The sequence below is a fragment of the Calypte anna genome, chromosome 20 (genome assembly GCF_003957555.1).
Source record: "Calypte anna isolate BGI_N300 chromosome 20, bCalAnn1_v1.p, whole genome shotgun sequence".
NCBI lineage: Eukaryota > Metazoa > Chordata > Aves > Apodiformes > Trochilidae > Calypte > Calypte anna.
This window is the reverse complement of record NC_044265.1, coordinates 5,848,574-5,868,116: the sequence shown is the minus strand read 5'-3', so window position 1 is coordinate 5,868,116 and position 19,543 is coordinate 5,848,574. Positions and strand designations below refer to the sequence as shown.

The 19,543-nt window shown below is 43.2% G+C and overlaps 1 protein-coding gene and 1 long non-coding RNA gene across 2 annotated transcripts in view; one reads left to right on the top strand and one right to left on the bottom strand.

Annotated features, from left to right (window-relative positions):
* Window positions 1-1,601: 1,601 nt before the first annotated feature.
* CEBPB (CCAAT enhancer binding protein beta) lies at window positions 1,602-5,243 on the top strand. The gene has a single exon (XM_030462887.1). It carries the CDS (start codon window positions 1,880-1,882, stop codon window positions 2,864-2,866), a length of 987 nt encoding a protein of 328 aa, XP_030318747.1. The 5' UTR covers window positions 1,602-1,879; the 3' UTR covers window positions 2,867-5,243.
* Window positions 5,244-10,849: 5,606 nt separating this feature from the next.
* The window catches only part of LOC115599417, a 50,106-nt gene continuing 41,412 nt past the window's right edge, over window positions 10,850-19,543 (bottom strand). Inside the window, exons 3-4 of the long non-coding RNA XR_003988401.1 lie at window positions 16,932-17,112; window positions 10,850-11,120 (exon numbers count right to left, since the gene is read on the bottom strand). This is a non-coding gene — a long non-coding RNA (uncharacterized LOC115599417). The remainder of the gene's footprint in view (window positions 11,121-16,931; window positions 17,113-19,543) is intronic.

Below are 19,543 nucleotides of genomic sequence, written 5' to 3'. Positions count from 1 at the left end.
TGCCAGATCAGAATGCAGGATAAAGGCAGAGGATGAGGGAGTAAACAGCCAGAAGAACAAGCCCTGGCTCACTGCAACTTGCCAGAATTTGCACCCAATACAGATGTTTGTATTTATGAAGTTATGGGCTCCAGCTACAACCTCCAGACCCAGTTCTCTGGCCAGGCCCAGCTCCAATTTAATCTCTGGCACATTCACCAAAGATTAACTTGGTAGATAAAGATGGAACTAGAAATATTTGAAGCCTGGAAACCTGTTAGGGTACTTCTGTTATGGAAAGAAAAAAAAAACCAAAAAACTTTTAAAACCCGACAAGAAAAAACAATGGAAAAGAAATAAAAGAAATAAAAAGTCTGATGATCCACTGACTGTTTCTTGAATTCTTCCTCTTTTCAATGTTCTGAGGTTTGAACATTATGAACAGTTGACTGTTTGAATCGTATAATGCAATACCTGTTCCTCTGGCTTAACGTTACAATATTTCCCACACCGCAGGATTGCTTCACATTATTCTAAGAGGCAGTGTCATTTTCCCTGCAGTGCTGGGTCTTCTTTACTGAGGCAAAGGACACTCCTACTTCCTTTAATTATATGTTTTGTTTTAAATTAATGTCCTTTATTCTGGGGATGAATCACCAGCTTGTAGACAGGTAAATGTGGGAGTAAGAGAGTGAAAATATAAGTTTGATTCCCAAGGTGGGTGTCTTTAATTAAAAACGGACATCAAGATTCACTCTTCCTTCCCAAACTCACCCCGCAATTCTAAAAACATTTGGATTCCATGTTTCTACGCACGTATGTCCCTTTCTTTCTGAATCACGTTACACATGGTCCCCTTTGGTTTCAGGGCACAGATTCCCTATCCCTCGTGTACCCTGACAGTTGCACCATATCATGTTAAGTAAATACACCAAGACAAACTTTAAGGCCACCATCCCTGCACGGAGAGATGAGGAGGGGAGCTATGGGCTTTCCGGCTGCCGGGTGCAGGCGATCCTGCGGCAGCGCCGTGCCCTGCTCCAGCTCCTCCTCACTCGGCTCCCTGCTGGCCGCGGTCAGGGGTCTGCGCTCGGGTGGACAGTGCTATTTGCCGGTGGCGTTTATGTGAGCAAGCACTGGACGGATAATAACGGGATCCGACTTCTATTTGCAGTTTTTCCCCTGCCTTAGCAAAAGGACTTAAAAAAATCTTTCCTGCCTTAACTTCCCCAAGGGTGAGGCGGGACCCAGGAGAGACTCGCGCCCCCCGACCCCCCAGAACCCGGTTCCGCTCGGCTGCGGCAGCCGGAGCCGGGGCTGGTAGGGGCAGCGCCCGCACACGCGTGTCCCTGCCGGAGCTGAGCGCTGCCCTCTGCCACTCCAGCACCCACCCACCCCCCCCTCACCTGCGGGACCCGGCAGCCCGCTCCCCTCCCTTCCTGCCCGGCACGGCTCCGGTTTTATTGCGGACGGCCCGGCGGGGCACCGCACCGGCACACCCGCCCCCGGTGCCTCCTCCGGGGCCGGGGCCAGCAGTTACCGAGCGTGCAGCGTGGCAGGCGGCCAGGCGGTGACGCGCCTGTTGCTATGGGATCCACCGCCCCTATAAATAACTGAGGAAAGGAACTTTCCTAAGTCAGAGACTTTAGGACACGGGACCCAGAACCAGATGGTCCGGAGGAGAGGCGCCAGCTCCCGCCGCAGCTCCAGGAGCGGTGAAGCCCCGCCGCGCAGCAGGAACTGATCCAGCCCAGGTGGGCAGCGCAGCCGGGGGCCGTGCCCAGCGCCAGAGACTGAGGCAGGGTCTGGACCCCCCCCACCCCGACGGCGGCAGCTTGATCCTCTGCCGGGGGGGCCCCCCCTGCGCCTTTTTCTCCTCCCCGCATCCCCCTTTGCTTTCATGCAACGCCTGGTGGCCTGGGACGCAGCATGCCTCCCCATCCAGCCGCCCGCCTTTAAATCCATGGAAGTGGCTAATTTCTATTACGAGGCGGACTGTCTGGCTGCGCTCAACAAGCTGCACCCGCGGGCGGCCGGGGGCCGCTCCATGACCGAGCTCACCGTAGGGGACCACGAGAGAGCCATCGACTTCAGTCCCTACCTGGACCCCTTAGCATCCCAGCAGCCGGCGCAGCCGCCGCCTCCCGCAGCAGCAGCAGGGGGCAACTTTGAGCCTCCCTGCACCAGCGGCGGCGGCCAAGATTTCCTTTCCGATCTCTTCGCCGAGGACTATAAAGGCAGCGGCGGGAGCAAGAAGCCCGACTACACCTACATCAGCCTCGCCCGGCACAGCCACCCCTGCGCCAGCCAGAGCCACAAGCCGGGGGGGCTGCCGGGCTGCTTCCCGCCCCAGATCGTGGAGACCAAAGTGGAGCCGGTCTTCGAGACCCTGGACTCTTGCAAAGGGCCCCGTAAGGAAGAAGGGGGAGCCGGGCCGGGACCGGGGGGCATGTCCTCACCCTACGGCAGCACCGTGCGCTCCTACCTGGGTTACCAGTCGGTGCCGAGCGGCAGCAGCGGGAACCTGTCCACCTCCTCCTCCTCCAGCCCCCCCGGCACCCCCAACCCCTCCGAGTCCTCCAAGTCCGCCGCGGGCGGCGGGGGCTACTCCGCTCCCCCGGCGGGCAAGAACAAGCCCAAGAAGTGCGTGGACAAGCACAGCGACGAGTACAAGCTCCGCCGGGAGAGGAACAACATCGCGGTGCGCAAGAGCCGCGACAAAGCCAAAATGCGCAACCTGGAGACGCAGCACAAAGTCTTGGAACTGACGGCCGAGAACGAGCGGCTGCAGAAGAAGGTGGAACAGCTATCCCGGGAGCTGAGCACCCTCAGGAACTTGTTCAAACAGCTGCCCGAGCCCCTGCTCGCCTCCTCGCCTCGCTGCTGACCGCCGGCCGGGCCGTGGGGCGAGCGGAGCCGCCGCTCCTCGGGGGCCGGGCCGGGGGGGAGCCAGGAGGGGGGTGTCGGTCGGTTTGGTTTTTAATTTTGTTGTTGTTTTTGGTCTTTATTTACATGTTGGCGGAAGGCTCCGCCGCGGCGCGGGGATCTCACCGGGGGCCGGGGGCTGTCAGCGGGGCGGCGCGGTGGGGTTGGCGGCCCCGGCCCTGGGCAGGCTCTGCAGGCTGCTGGGCGCTGGGGTTATTTAAAAGAGCGAGAGGAGAGCAAGGGCGAAGTGATGCAATCCTTTAAGCATGGCTGGGAATGCTGTGTACATGATGCAATCTCGTGTAACTGTCAGTCATGAATCGAGTAATCTGTTAAAGATGTTCCTACAGTTTTTTTTATTATAAAGAATAATCTATTTCTATAAGAAAATACATATGTATATTTTGGGATCTATGCATTCTTGCTACATTTGAAGCATTAATGAACAATTTTAATAAACTTTATGTCTAGGTTAAAAAAAGTAGCTTGTTTTATTTTGCAGGCACGTTTAAAGGTAGATTAAGCACAGGGTTGAAATTCGAGCTCAATCTGGCTTAATGCCATGATCAGGGATCAGGATTTTAGTTGGGTCTTTTTACTTTTTCTGTGACACAGAGAAAAAAAAATAACAACAAAAACAAAATCCAAAACCCCCAAGAGAAAACCAGGAAGGAGCAGAGCTGGGACTTAGTTCTTGTTGCCTCATTTTATTTCCTCTAATCACTTGCTTTAGCTGCCACTTGGGTGTTGTTTGGGGAGGAGGTGTTTGTGTTTGGTTTCTTTTGCACTTCTTGCTGTTCCAAACGTGTAGAGCAAGATGTGCTATCCAAACCATGACCAGTCTTTGGCAAAGTTACACCAAGCCTGAAGTGGGAGGGAGGAAGAAAAAGTAAGGGAGGAAGCTTACAATAAGTTTTTGTTTGTTTGTTTGTTTTTCTTTACAGAGTTTCTATTCTCTAAATTATGATTTGCATTTCTTATTTTGGAGTTTACAGGAATAAACATGAGAAAGTAGCATTTCTGTTGGATGTCGGTAATTTCGGTCATTGCTCAGGAAGCTCTCATGCAACCCAGCCAGGTGAGAGGGGTATGAACAACTCCCTTATCTTTTCTCTTGAGACATTCTTCTAAAATCTGTAGATGGAGTTTCTCTGATCAGAGGTGTTTGTTTCTGTGTGAATGTGTGTTTGCTGGGGGGCACGAGGCAGATCAGTGGGGGGTTTGGCAGAGGAGGTGGCAGATCAAGCTGTAACTGTTTTGAGAACTAAGGCTCTGCCAACCTGTGGAACACGCCAGCTGGGCAGGACTCCCAGGCTGTGTTACTTCCCCCCCTGTATGCTTCTGTGTCCAGGTCTCCAAGTAGTTAACAGTATCAAGCTGGTTATGTGGAGGGAGCTGGGCAAATGATAGGGTCTTACTCAGCATTTTCCATTTTCCTGTTAGGCCAAACTCAAGCTTTTAGATCTAGATTTCCAGCGCCCCAGAAAAGACACTCCTATGGCCTGTCTGGCAACTGCACACAGAAGGGGTATTCAGGATAAAGACAGTGGACTTGAATTTGTGTTTATACATTGCAATACAGACAAGAAGGACAAATCCTCAAGTTGCTAGTTGCTTCTTCAAGCAAAGCATGCTCTCTCCAGGAAGAACTGTTTTTCTTTTTTTGATGCTTGCAATCATAGCCTTCTGTGGCTGAATCTCCCAGAACTCTTATTGAAATTTATTTCACATTCCTTGCTCCCACAATACCTCTGTACCTCCGGCTACGAGCTGTGCAGATGTAAGTAGTGGAGTGTTAATCTTGATCCAGATTTCTCCCATTTGCTCTTCAATTCATACAGTGCAGTTAAGTTGTTTTTATGAGACCCTAAGAATAGATTTTCCCGGGTGAGCTCGCTACTGCACTAGCATGACTCAAGTTCTTGCAGGCAAGATAGATGTTAGATCTTGTCTTGACTGTCCCTCGTGACAATGATTACTCCAGCCTCCTGTGGCTGTTTATTCTACTATTCTTCTAGTTACGAAACTTATCCACATCGTTAGATCCTATTTTCTTGTTGTGCTGTAGGCCATGTAATGTTACCCAAACTTTCAAACAGTGTTCCCAGTCAGAATCCAGTGCTGCTGAGGGTGGAATTGCTGGAGGACTGAAGATGTCCTCAGATACACTTCTTTCTTTTTTTTCCTTTTGTCTTTCTTTCCTAATGACAAAGCTTCCAACAAAGTTCAGTTTGTGGAGGCTGGAAGGCAGGGTAGACTGAAAGATAAGATGTACTAAAGGTATTTATATCTGTTTAAAAGTCCAGTTTTGGGGACAGAGCTCTATCAGATATGAACAAGCTAATCCCTGTCCTTAAACTTTGCCTGTCATAGTTCAGAAGAGCCAGGGTGGTGGTGCTGCACTTTAAAGAACGATGTTTGAATTACTGCTGTATTCTAATGTATCTCTTAATTAGGATTAGATATTTTTCATTCAGAAGGAAACATACAGCAATAAGGTTTTGTCAGAAAGATGCAATTATGGATAGGAAAATCAAGGATATTAATGCACCAATTTTACACTAGTCTTAGAAGGAATCTGTGAAAGAGTCAGAAAAAGAATTTGAGAATCCTTCATTCTTAATCTTGTATTAACCACACAATTCACATTTTAGGAGCTTTGTAGTGCTATAAAACACATGGAGGTCATGAAATACCCTGCTTTATAAACAAGCATATGAAAAAGCCCCCGTAATTAAAAAAACTCCTGGAAAAAAAGTCTGGAAAAAATAGTTTGGAAATGAATCTGAGAAAACTTCAAGCATTAAATTAGACAAAAGATTCCAAATACCTTTTCTAATCACAGCAGAAGAACTGGAAAATCCCTGTCCAAACAGTGGTTCAGCGCCAAATATTGGTATAGTTCCCATTACAAGTAAGATTCTGTTGTCTGAAAGCAGGACTTGGTATGTCTTGGTTGTCTTCTGATAGGGTCTCTTGAGCTTCTTTTCCTTAAAACAAGCCAGTACAGCCTGTGGTAGGACTTCACAGTCTGTATCCAGGCAAACCATGCAAGGAAGCTAAGGCACTTACTCCAGTACCCTGCTTTGAATTTTAAGCAAGTTTATAAACAGCATTTTTCTTGGGCTTTGTTTTCCTTTCTGAGTTATTACATTCACTAATTTATGTAGGTCTTTCCATTACTACTAAAATATCAGTTTCCTTCTATGTAGAAATAAGCCTGTAAGATCAAGTTCCTAGCACAGATACCCCTTTCTGAAGTGTCTAGCACTGTTTTACCATTTGCTGGGTGTTTGAATTCAGTTGTGCTTAGCTCTGCAAAAGGAATCATATGTATAATTTTAAACCAGAATATTTTAAATTTTAAACCAGAATATTTTAAACTACCATTATACTTTTTTTAGCAGTTCTATCTATTAATAGAAATTACTACTCTATCCTTATCTGTCCAAAACATGTAAAATCCTGCACAGCTCAACACCTGCACTGGTGTGGCTTTCACTCTTTCCTGCTGCTTTCCATTAGTTACTCTTAGAATGTGAAGGAAATTTACCCTTGTTTCTGTACTAATTGTTTCTCCTCTATTAATTAAAATCACTCAAATTGCACACGTGCACCAAAGGGTTATCGGGTGGGAGACTTGATCACATTTGATAACAAGATGGGGTTTTCCTCATTGAAATGATGCAATAACCTTCAGATACCAAACATACAACCTGAAAAAGGCTTTGTGCACAATGTTTGCCTTTACAACTTCATTGCTGGAACAACTACCATTGATGTGGATGTGTATAAAATATTAAGTTACTCTCACACTAGCTACTTTTCAAGCAATGTTTCATTAGCTATGACCAGAAAAAAAGTCAATGCAACTCAGTACCTACTTTAATAAAGAGAAAAAAGTGTATATGAGGCCAAGTTACAAATCTTTTGTTATTTATAGTGATATTGCTTAAGACACAGTATGCATTGTTCTGCATTTTCCTGTCATTTGTACCAACATAAAGTGAGTCTAAAGCCCCACCAAGTTGGAATGCCAAGGTTCTGCATTCAGTTTGTACTGGACTTAGATGATTATATGGTGGGCAGGAGATAATGATGACTTTGGTTCTAACTCTTTTTGCTACCAATTGCCAATGCAAAAATATATTATTGCTACTCTCCTGAGTGTTAGTATTCTTTGTGTTTAAATTTGAAAAAATGCTTAACAGTCAGAATTTTAGGGCAAATCATGAACACTTATGTGAAGTGTGAAGAAAAATTTAAACCTATTTATGTACGCTGAAAGGGTACTGAAACAGTACTCAGGAAATCCAAACAAAACTAGAAATATAGGTAACTATCCCCCAAACAAACAATTCGGTTCAACTTCTCAATATTTTTTTTCATAAATCAATACAGCCAAAGTATAACTGTGTGGCCAAAGCTGTACATGAAATTCATGTTGCTGAGCAGAGAAATGAAATCACTAAGAGAATAAAGTTCTACTTAACTGTTTTGTGGTACCCAAAACATAGTCTGAGAGTTTAAGCTTTGCAAGGCAAAGCTAAGCCTTGGTAGAAACTCTACACTTGGACAATATCCTGAGGTTTTCTGAGGTTACTGATTCTTTCACGTGAATTGAGGCTGTTTTGCCCCAGCCTGGGCAGATGAGCAGCACAATCTAGGGTGAGTATGTAAACACCTAAAAAGATTAGATACTGCCTTGGACTGACATCAGGATCATGTGAAATTTATGATGCAGTGCTAGCTTGATGCAAAACTACGTGAAATGTCAAGAGAGTTTCTCTTTGAGATGACCCTGAAAGGGGCAGTGCAGCCACCAGAAGCACTGCCCCTGGGTTTGGTGCCAGCACCCCGATCCTCAGGAGATGCATGAAAGCTCTCAAGCTGGGCACAGCTGTAATTCTTATTTACTCAGTTTGATCTGTCAAGACTATTGGAAATCAAAATGCCTTTTGTGATCATTTTCCCACCTGTTAAATTGTTTGAATGTTTTGTTTTGAATAAAAGCCTTTTCTGCCCTCCTAGAAATGTTGGTGGTTAGATCTGCCTGAATGCGAAAAACAATAGGGCTGGAATTTAAAAACAAGGAGAAATGGGTTAAGAATTGCTGGAGTGAATTGATTTGCATTTACAAAAGGGCACATTTAGTTCCAAACCTTCCAACTACTTGCAACATTTTCACAGAACAGCACCATATCTAACCCTCATTTGTTTGAAAATTTTCATATATTCATATATTTACTATTAAAATAATTTGTATAATAAATAATAATACCAGTAATATTTTCTAGCTAATGAAAATCTAAGGAAGACTCTGATCTACATCCAGTTTTATCCTTGCTCTGTCCTATCTGCTCTTGCCTTTGGTATTCCTATATCACACATGACAGAAATGCCAAAGTATTGTCTTAGACTTCAGGGTATATAAATAAAAGGTTTTTTCATACAATTTGCAGAATAAATTCTCCAAGAACTCACACTATTGAAGTATTGGCTCACTCAGCTAACCTGGTTTTCCTGGGCTCAAACACAGACACCTCTTCACATCATGTCAGTCAGCATAAAGAACTGAATTTTTGATATAGGCTACAAGGTGCCATGGCCCCTATCATGCACAACAGTTTGTTTGTTTTCTATAAATACCTTGGGTTTGCTAGGATATTGCAACAGCAATTCATTAAGCCTGTGGTAAGCAGCTCCTTGATGTTGTCTAGAAATTACAATAATAGGAATTGCAACCCTCTCAAACAAAGTAAAAATCCCTCTAAAGTCTCATCTGCTGTGTCCCATTCCTCTGACAGGAGTCTTCCCTCACCTGGGATCCAGGTCCACAAAAGTTTGCCATGTATTTTCTATAAGCAAGGAGATTTGGTTTTAGAAACGAATGTTATGGTGACACAATGGGAAAATATTTCTGTGCAACATGATGAAACAATTACTTGGCTGAAGTAATTCAGGAAGGGAATCACAAGAACAAGAGAAAGTGCCTGGAGCCGGTTAGAGAAGCAGAAGGAGGGCAGTGGTGGCTCCCCAGCAGAAACATTGTTTTGCTGTTTCCTAGCCTCTGCCATCGAGACAGTAACTCATTTCTGGCAGTGATTTGCCACACTTCTCTGAGCCTAGGTGTCTTACTTGAAACAGTAAAAATACCAGTTGTGCCTCTTTTGTTTTTTGAAATACAGAAGGCCAGAAAGTGAACCTAGAATGTAATTTATTAAGCTACTTAAACATGTCTATCATTTAAATGTATAGGGAGCAGAATAAAATCTGTAGGATAACTTGGCACAGACAGATGAGTAGAATTAAAAAAAAAAAGGAGTAATTATCAAGCAGTTTGGTTGCTTAAAGGAATGCAAGCTGGACCCCAGCCACTTCCACTTAACTTCAGCACACAAGCCAGCTTTTGTGCCAGCTCTGTGGAGAAAGATAACTTCCAAGCTGCACTGCCTTCTTGCTGCTGAGTTATTGATGACCACTCCTGTGGATGAAAATATTTTTGTGCTTAAAGTTCATGTTATTGTGTGGAGTCCCCAAATCTGAGGGGAGTGGAGGAGGAGCTGGAAAGCCTTTCTGTACAAGTTTAGCTGTTGGGTACACAGTATCCTTAACCATTTTCAAAGCAAATTACATAGTTGCAGAGTTAATGAGGGCAGAATGCTGACAGAAATTAAGATGTAAAGGATAAAAACTAAGCTTTGAAACAAAAGAGGCAGTTTCTGGTCCTGGCTCTTTCACCAATTTATCATATGCCTTCAGATTATCAGTTAGCCCCTAAATGTAATGGAAGCTGTATGCACATATGTGACTCTAGTTAGAAGTGCAGTTGCCATAGCTGCAGGTGTATTTGCCTATTACATATTCAGATCCTGATCTTATATATGTGCTTCATTTAATACACGTAGCTGTAGTGATTTCAGTGGAACTATTATTACTTGCATGAGTAATGATAAACCCATAGATCTGTATTTACATTGATGTATTTACATGTATATACATGGATCTGAGATCACAGTGTCTCTGGGAAAAGTTTTGTACCTTGCTCAGTTTTACAGCACATGCCCTAGAAAATTTTTAGCCCTTTCATGTGTTTTCAAATTCAAGAGTTACCCATGCACACAGGCTGATGTGTCTGACTCTTCTAGTACAAAAGGAGATTACAGTGGCTTCAGCATTTTTGCATTTCCCACCAAAAAAAAAAAAAACCAACCCAAACAAAAACCCACAACAAAACATTTGACCAGTGGGATACTGCTGATGCTTTAACAGTTATCATTGGGTTCCAATTCAACAAAGTACTCAAGTGCATGTTCTACATGAGAAGCAGCAACACAATGATGAACACAAGTTTTAAGGTTTTGGACGTGCCAAATGCTCTGCTGAAACACATCCGTCCAGAGCTTCCACTGCAGCTGCAGGGCCCCTGGATTACTACTGGGAAGCTGCTGTGGCATGGGCATAAATCCTGGGGAAGAAAACATGACAGAAAACCTAGATATCCAGAGAGACATAGAACAAGATGTACTCAAAGGGGTCAAAAGGAATCCTGGTTTCCTCCTGCCACACTGAAGGAGCCCATCCAGATTGTGTGCTGGCCAGGTCTGGCAAGCTGCTGTTCCAGAGCACAGTGTTAGTACCTGGCTGCTGATGAAAGGATTCTTAAGCAATCACCCACTCCACATCAGCAAGAGCTGCTGCCAAGAACTGTGGACTTCTCTGGGGTGGAAGACAACCGATAAAGTAGATGCTGAGAAAAGCAATGATGCCTGCATTGGGCAATCTGAGTACTAGTAATGGCTACTGGAAAATGTTATTTTTATTTTAGTTCTGCAATTGCATAAGCCTGATATAGTAAAGGAGTAAAGGCTCACAGTGACATGAAGTTTGTACAGGTTTGCTATTATTATTATTATTATTATTATTATTATTATTATTATTATTATTTTTAGATCATTTTATTTAGATGAGGAAATGCTCCCACTTGACACCACGACTCCTTGGTAGTTCTTCCTCTGCCAGTAAAAAATATGGTCAATTGCACCTTTCTCCAGAATCAGCTCCCATGGATTTGGGCTTGTGGAGGCTGAGGCACTCAAATCTTTTTTAAGACAGTTGTGTGTCTGGTTGTAGGGGATGGAGTTCATGAGTAAGGCTGACAGATTGGAAAGGCTTTGGCAAAAAGAACAAGGCAGATCTCCATGTGGTGAAGAGGCCTGAAAAGAAGGAAGTGATACCAAACAGTACATGGTTCTGGGAAGGCTATTGCAAACTGGCAGTGATGGGAATCATTTCCAACAGACAGGCTAGGGGCAATGAACTGTTTTCTCACTGACCTCATGGCAACATGAAGTGAAAATTCCATTCTAGTGTTTTCTGCCAAGTCCTTAAAGGCTTAGCAAATGGCTCCTGCTTTTGCATGAATACACTAGCAGGTGCTCTTCTGCACGAGCCCTTCAAGAGCTTTATTACCAGAGGTACACTAGCTATTAAACAGCCATAAGCCTAACCTGGTATTTACTGTAGGACTGTGCCTTTTTATTGCACAGAGGGAGGGAACTCCCTTCTCAGCCCTCCAGGTGGTCCCTTCAGGGCAGGGTTGAGGCACACTGGTGAGAAGGGGTGGGGTTGGGTGGAAGAAGCTTTCATTGCTGCCCTACCTGTTCTGGGCATAAATTGAAATGATCAGTCTCTAAATCCTGCCAATTAGGCATGCTTTACTGGCATTAGTCAGTTGACTATGATAGATAAAAGTAAAATGTTTACTTTTTTTAAAAAAAAGAGGCAAAATCGTTCTTTAATAGCTTTAACTCCCAGAGCAGGGGCAGCAGGACACTCTGTAGGGCACTTGGTCTAACCCAGACAGGCAGGAGCAGGGCAGGGGACAAATACTTCTGACACCTTTGTGTACCCCTTCCAGTAGTGACTGTCTAGTAGGGAGCCCATGGAGCCGGGCTGGAGGATGCAGCCTGCAGTCCCTTGCAGCACCTTCTCCTCTGCAATAACTCCACTTCAGGATTCAAGGTAGTATTGAAAGGTGACCCTTTCCTAGGCTCCACCTGCTAACAAAGCTCCACCTACTTGAGAGAGCAAGATGAAATACTTTTTACAAGACTCTGAAACTGCTAATCAAGGTAGTACCTGTACACTCCAGTTGGTACATTCCTAACCTAAGCAACAGATTCCTACAATAAAGAGGCAATACAGCCCTCTCGGGTCCATTACTTCTTGCACACTGCTCCACTCTGAGGGTTATCTTGATTACTATACAGGCCAGAAATGATGGGGTTGGTTTTCTTCCTCAAAAAAAAGTTATCTTTGTAGTATGTGTTTGTGTTTGGGAAAAGACAAGTATACTGTGCTGCAAAAGCACAAGTTGGCTTCACCCTCATCTGCATTAAAGAAGAGAGTGAGGACCAACTCCCAGCAGCCCCATATTCCCTTCTTATGAACCGTTCTTATTCACCACTGAAACATTTGTTCTCTGCTAGCGTAAAATAAGCATTTCTGACATCAGTATTCCAGACCTTTGCAACTCTCACTTGCTTCAAAACAGGATTTATTCTGAAAAGAGTTTGTCACCAGCACTTGGTGGTTTTTTAGGAAGTGAAGAGGAAAATTAATTATCCATGTCAAAAACATTTCATAGGGTGTTGTAGTGTAACAAGGCAACCAGGTGCCACTAATTGCCAGGGAGTGGGCATGAGCTTGTGTTAAGCCCACCTGTGCCTGATTAGGGCAGGCCCCCACTGCGCATGAGCAGGACCAGGGGACCAATAAACCACCAGAGCCTCACCGTGTGGGCGAATGCCGAGGCCCCGGGTTTGAGACTCCTACCTTTTATTGGCCCCCTGGTTCTGTTCATGCGCAGTGGGGCCCTGCCCTAATTAGGCACAGGTGGTCTTAACACAAGCTCATGCCCACTCCCTGGCAATTAGGGGCACCTGGTTGCCTTGTTACACTACAGGGTGTAATGCTCGCCTGTCAGGAATGGTGCCTTACACTGCCTGATGTCCTGGGAACTCTGACCAGCTCAGCCTCCTGCATCCACAGCTTGTCGAGATCCATGTTTTTTTTATAATCAAATGACTCTCATGTACAAATCTAGAGTAGAAAAGCCTGTGTACTATAAATGTCTTTACAAATGCAGTACTAGATTTCCCCCCCCCACTACCTGATACCTTGTCTTGAGGGAAGAAGGGAGGTGGATGTGACCTCCAAATAAATACCTCTCAGCTAATATGTGCTCTTGTCCAGCCTACCCCCAAGGATTAAACATGAGCCTGGGATCTCAGGAGGGCTTTGGCCACACTACACATCTGAGTAAGCTGGTGGGACCTGGCACTGTGCAGGAGTGCTCTGCACTGGTCCTCTGGTAAGCCCAGATTTCTCTGTGTTTCAGCCTCTGCTGCAGAGACTCCACCCTGCATTAATGAGGGAGGAGTGATGACCTAGTGATTCTGGAGTAATGAAAGCAAAGTCCTGTATCTGGCATTGCTGGAAACTTGTTTCAGGATCTCAGACAAGTTACTTCAACTTTCTTTGCCTCAGTTCTTTTATCTGTGGAAAGATACTTCCTGGATTTGGGAGAAGAGAGAAGGGTGTCTCAAATATTATCTATTCAAAGAACTCTGAAATATGATGCAAGAGACCTTGACAATACATGACGATATATTATTTAAAGTTTATATAAAAAGCTAAAAATAATAATTAATTCAGCAGGGAAAGTTTTCTGGTGAAAATGACTGGAAGCAAATTGTCCCTCACTCCCAGCACTTCCCAGACAGTAATATGACCACATAGAGTTTGGCTCATTATATATGTAAAATAGGCAGATGCTATTAGAAAGTAATTTTTTTCACCTGGTGAGAAGCCTATCCCTCATGGTGAAATCCTCTGCAGGGGCCATATTTTTATCATGCCTCATATTCTCAAGGTATTTGAAATCACCCTCGAAGTTGGATAGCGTCTTCTCTTCTCTCCCCTGGAATTTGATCTCTGCCTTCACAAAATTTCACTCAGTCCTCAGCATTTTCCTTTTAAATTCCCTTCTTTTGATATTGTTTAATTCCTAAGGTTGGTGGGTTTTGTCACAGTTTTAGTAAGTAATAATATGCTGTTCAGGGACAAGATGTCATGATCATAAACCAGCCATGTAATTAGTCCTGAGTCATCAATCAACATAGAAAAGGACTGAATGGAGTTCATAAAAGCACCTTTAAGAGGCTGATGGAAATGTTTAAAGGAAAAAGAAATTAGGAGTGTTTTGTATTGTTAAGTATTTTACCAAGCAGAAAATTAATTAGCACTGGAGAGAACACACTCTTCTGGAATGTCCATGTGTGGCCCATTGTATCCCATTTTGCTCTCTGAGTCATCCCTTCACAGCCACTGATTCCGTGCAAACAGGAGCAGTCACAGTGGGATCAAGTTTAGTGACTTACTCGTGTGAGTAAGCAGCTATAGAGGGAAATTACCCTTGAGCAGTGGCCATGGTACCATTGGCAAAAGCTGGTGAAATAACTTTTCTATGCAAAAATAGTTCACGTTTTTGCATATTGTTATTATTATACTATAGGGGTTTTGTTATTTTAGATGAAATGCTAAAAAAAGGTCTCAAACTATATAAAGCACTATATATAAATACAAATATATATCCCAGACTGATGAACTGAGACATCTGGCACTTATGCTCAGTGCCTTCCTGCATGGGAGAAATTGCCCCTATGAAGAGAATGAACATTTCCAAGACCTAAGTGAAACAGAAATAACAAAATAGTTCCTGGTGTGCCTAAGCCCTGAAACTTCACAAGCAAGTTATCAAGGTCAAATCTAGCTCTCTCCAATTCTAGATGAAAGGTCAGCCATGAATTAAGAAGCAAACTATTGAGTTACCAGCATTGCAGCAGCAGAATAAACTCTCTCCAACTGATTGACTAAGACTGTGGGATATCACCCCTAGCTATTGGCAAACGTCCTCTCAGCAGTAACATTCACTAAGGTGGTCATCTCCAAAGTAAACAAATGCACAGTTCAGTTACTAATACAAAAGACATCAATTAGATTTATATAAGAGTATTGCAAAATATTAAATAATAAAAGTGGCTACCTAACAACAGCAGGAAGATTCATCGCCCTACAACGTTTGCTTCTCAAACAGATGAAGCCTTGGTTGTTCTTGAGAAATTACACCTTGACTGGTGACAGCACTTGCTCTGTGCATCTGATGTGGGGGAGAGGGGGTACTGCTGGCATCCTCCCTCTGTCTACATCTGACAGCAAGGCTAAAGTTGGCGCTTAACTGCATGAATCACCAACTACTGAAATTCAAAAGCCTGCATATGCAAATCACTAATTAAACACATTAGCATAGTCAGTTACCCAAACTGTAATCTTAATCGTATCTCCAAGTCAGACCTGCAATCACACACCCATTTTGCAGATTTGCATTTGTGAGCATGGCTTCCCAAGAGCTGGGTCCAGAAATGAGTCTAATAACCAATTTTTCCTCAAGTAGTTTCAGGAAGAGTGAAAGCATCCAGAGTGGCTTCCTCTGCTGAAAAGTAATGAGGAATTATACAAACACAAGACCTGATGTGGACAGCTGAATGACAGCTGACACTGCTAGATGGGGAGCTACATATGCACTCATTTAATCTAATGCCCATCTTTGTGACTCCTTCGACCCAAACAATGTGTATTTCCCTCTATCAGCAGATATTCAGACACAGAAAAAGACTCTGTGCCAGATTTTTACTTTATTTACATTGAATTAGTGGAGATTAGAATCTGAAACTAGAAACTTTCTTTATACAGTTACAAATAGCTATATTATGCACTTTTAAGGGGTTAAGAAAAGGAGGAAATCATAACCACAGAAGTCATAAAGGCAACTTATCCCAAGCCAAATAGTTTTGTTTCTAATGCAGGGCTTTAATTATAACATGTCATATAATGATGACATAGTGCTATAATAGGCAAATATAATGCATTAATCTGATATTTTATTTTGGCTTTAACAATAGGTGCAGCGAACCAGCCTTAGTGGATAACTCATTCAGAACCTATCTGCACACTCCACCTAGATACTTATCTGCCTCTTTAATTAAGTGGAGGGAAACTTCTTGAGGCCATACCCATAAAGCCAGTCTCTGATGATAGCAGAGTTACTGGAAGCCTTTGGTAATCGCTTACACCCACGGATTGTGGTTAGCTTCCAACTTTGGCTCTTTCTTTCTCGCTTTGGAACCACCTATTTATCCCCTAGTGTAAATCCCCTAGGTTTCTGCACCAGAAGGGGTACAAAAGACCTCAGGGGACTTGTTTGAGCAACATCTCAGCCTACTGTCATCGGCCTCCTCAGGACTGACCCAGGCTTCCTAATTGCAGCAGTGAAAAAGAGAATTTTGGCAAATTTTTCACTTATCAGTATACTTCCAGAAAAAGCAGCAACAGACTGCACCAGTGAACAGGGTGGCCATTGCCAGCTTTCCATAATGCAAGTTTCCCAGGCTGTCCTCAACATGTGCTCATGGTAATCAGAGATACTACAGCAACTGATTTCACTCAAAATTGTATTGGGCCTTGTGGGAGAAAATTACCTTTTCTGATTCCATTGCCCTATGTAACTTTATGTACACTGAAAAATGTCCTTTTTGGCTTCTCCAAACACCAAGAGTTGTAGGATTTGCACAATAAGCTAAAAATAAATTTTTAAGTAATACATTAGTTTGGAGAATGTGGTTCCCAAGTCACAGCACTTGCTCTCCACTAGGAATTTTTAAGAGAAATATCCTGCTCTGAGGCAGTAATACACAGACATCATAAAGACCCAGCATGTAAGAAGCCTCTGAAGAAAGCACAGGGACAGCAATCTCAAGGCCATGTGAGATAACTCTCTGGAGTGAGTACCAGTACTCTAGTCCCTGTAGCAGAATAAAGGCAGCTGACATGAAGTACCCATCCTCCAGTACCAGCTAAGCAAGCCACACAGGAGGAGCACAACCAAAATGGCTCCAACAGCTTACCGCCTCCTTTTCCTTTTCCTTTTTCTCTCCTCCTGTGGCTCACTTCCGTACTCTCCTCCAATCTTTTCCAATATGAAAGGCTCTGCTAACGACCTTTGAACAGATCATGTTGAGAATGTCACTGCAGAGCTTCTTAATCTTACGGTGGCGCCTAGATAATATGGTGATGGGTACTGAAATGCTGAAAAACAGACAGACAGATAACCAGATAAGATTAGATATACAAGTAATTTAGTCAGTCATCATACAGAGCAGCTGACATAAGTTCATTTGTAAAGCCAACTGCTAAAATTGCTTTAGAAGTCCTTACACTTTAATTCTGTTGAAAGCCAGACCTTTGATCTGAATTGTTTTGGTGGCATGTACATTATTTGAATGGAACCTCACCTGACCAGGTAATACCAGACCGGTCATTCCTGGCATACTATTGTCATAGGAGAACAGTGTACATGCAAATCCATACCTACCAATAGCTCAAGGGCAGACAGATAACTGAGCATCATGGAACAGATACAGACTGAGAGCATGAGCACCACTTTATGCTGATATGCAGACTGAATCATGGCTAATAAAAGACTCAAATAACCATATATATGACTAAGTGTAACTCCAAAACACATAAATTAAGTATGATCAAAAAATAAAAGGAGAAAAATAAACAGATATGTGTTATTGCTTCTATTTTTCATTAATATTTATTAATTTACACCGAGTACAAATGGAGAAGGAAGAGAAATAAAACAGACTTGTCAGTTTTGCTATTGTTTATAGACAGTTTTGCATTCCAGCTCTCAGGTACTAGCAAAACACTGAGATGTTTGTACTGCACTCTTTGCAGGGAAGATTATTTACATCCGCATGTTATGTTTTTTTAATTCTGCATTGAAAAAAATTTCAAAGACACTTCCTAGGGCACTTTATTTTTGAAGTGGTTTAGTTGTTTTCACTGTAAATGTGAGGCCATGGTGGTATTTCCAGGTACAGAAGGGGTAAGAGAGTTACTATAAAAGTGTGGAATTTGTCAGTGCACAAGTTTGAGTGGCACTCAGCACAGCAGCCACTTTGTACCACTAAGTCCCACTAAAGTAAAAACATGGATGCATGGATAAGCCACAGATAAAGGCTTGTGTGTCTTACTTAGTGATGGCTGAAGCTCTCAGAAGATTCTGTGGTTAATCCAAGCCTCTTTAGTTTAGAATGATGGAAGTCACTCTGGGCTGTCTTTTTAATATATCCTGACTGAAGTTGGGTTTGAACCACTGCACAAACAGCAGCTGTCATGAGAAGTGGCTCCTTCTTCATACCCACTCAAAATTGGTCATTGCAGGTGTGCAGAAAAACGAACCCTCTGAACAGCAGTGCTTGTTACAGTTTTGTGTCCTTCTGTGACACTTTACTTTTGCATCTACTTGCCTCGGAGGCTTGAAGGCTTAGATTAATCTTACTGAACTGTTAGAATCCCTGTTTCCTTAATATTTGGGAAGCTCAATCTCTTTTTGAAGGCACCTGTGTCTTGCCATTGGCTACAGGGAAGGAACTAGACTTCTAGTTTGAGCATCTCATTTATTTGCCTGTACTTTGGAAGGATCAAGGTCCAGCTGTCTTGTGAAATGCCTGATGTTATGGTATCTCCCTGACCTGACCCCATAGATAGTCCAGCATGGGATATTTCAGGTCAGCTTTCCTGCGTGTTGGTGCATTATACTGGGCTCTAAAACTGGAGACTTGATTCTCTAAACACAAGTGTTCATACACAATATCCCTTAGAGCCTCATTCCCCACTGTCTTATGACAATGCAGCCAAACCATGAACTCATAGCAGGTCCACAGGGTCTGTAAAATGCTGTCTAGAACATCTGGAAGTGCCAGGCTCTCAGTCTCACAATTTAAAAGCAATGGAGGACAAGGCCATTAGTTACAACTGTACTTCTATGCCTATTGTCTATGTCTATCTTCCTGCTGAGGAAATATCAGGTTTGTTATGGGTGTATTTGGCATCTGCTGCGTAAATGGAGTAGGTCCTTCCTTCCCTTGTGCATTGCATGCCAACTACGTGCAAATCAAGCACAAAAGTATGCCATCAGCTGAGAAAAACATTTAAAAATAAGTTTTTAAAAGCATTACATAGTAAAATGCTAAAGAACATAGTTTGAATTTTCAAACTTGCCAAGCCGCAAGCAGCTCTTGGGTTTTTCTGAGAGACAGACCACTCACACATTTCCTTTTGGGCTTTGGAATATGATTTTATATACTTATTTTTTGAGGAACACTGGTCGAATTATTAGCTGTTGGCTTGTGTCTTCAACAGGCAATCTGTAACAGCATTCCAGGCTTGAAAAAATTAGGCAGAAACTTGTCTAGTGTGTTGCTAGTTACACTGGAACTAACATAAAAACAATTAAAGAACCCAATTCCATTAAGAAGTCCAGTTCAAGAAAAGAGACAGAAATGTACTTCTGTGAACTCAAAATGTGTATTTTTGTGTTTGCAGTGATAACAGCACTCCTTACAGCATTGTGCACTTTCAAAGCTTTGAATGAGTAACTGTAGCTAGTGAATAATAGAGCCTTTAAATAAAATCTTAATTGCAAAACAAAGGAATAACAATAAAA

What these genes read in the sequence shown, in the direction of transcription:
- CEBPB (XM_030462887.1), top strand. Translation starts at nt 1,880, where the DNA reads ATGCAACGCCTGGTGGCCTGGGACGCAGCATGCCTCCCCATCCAGCCG.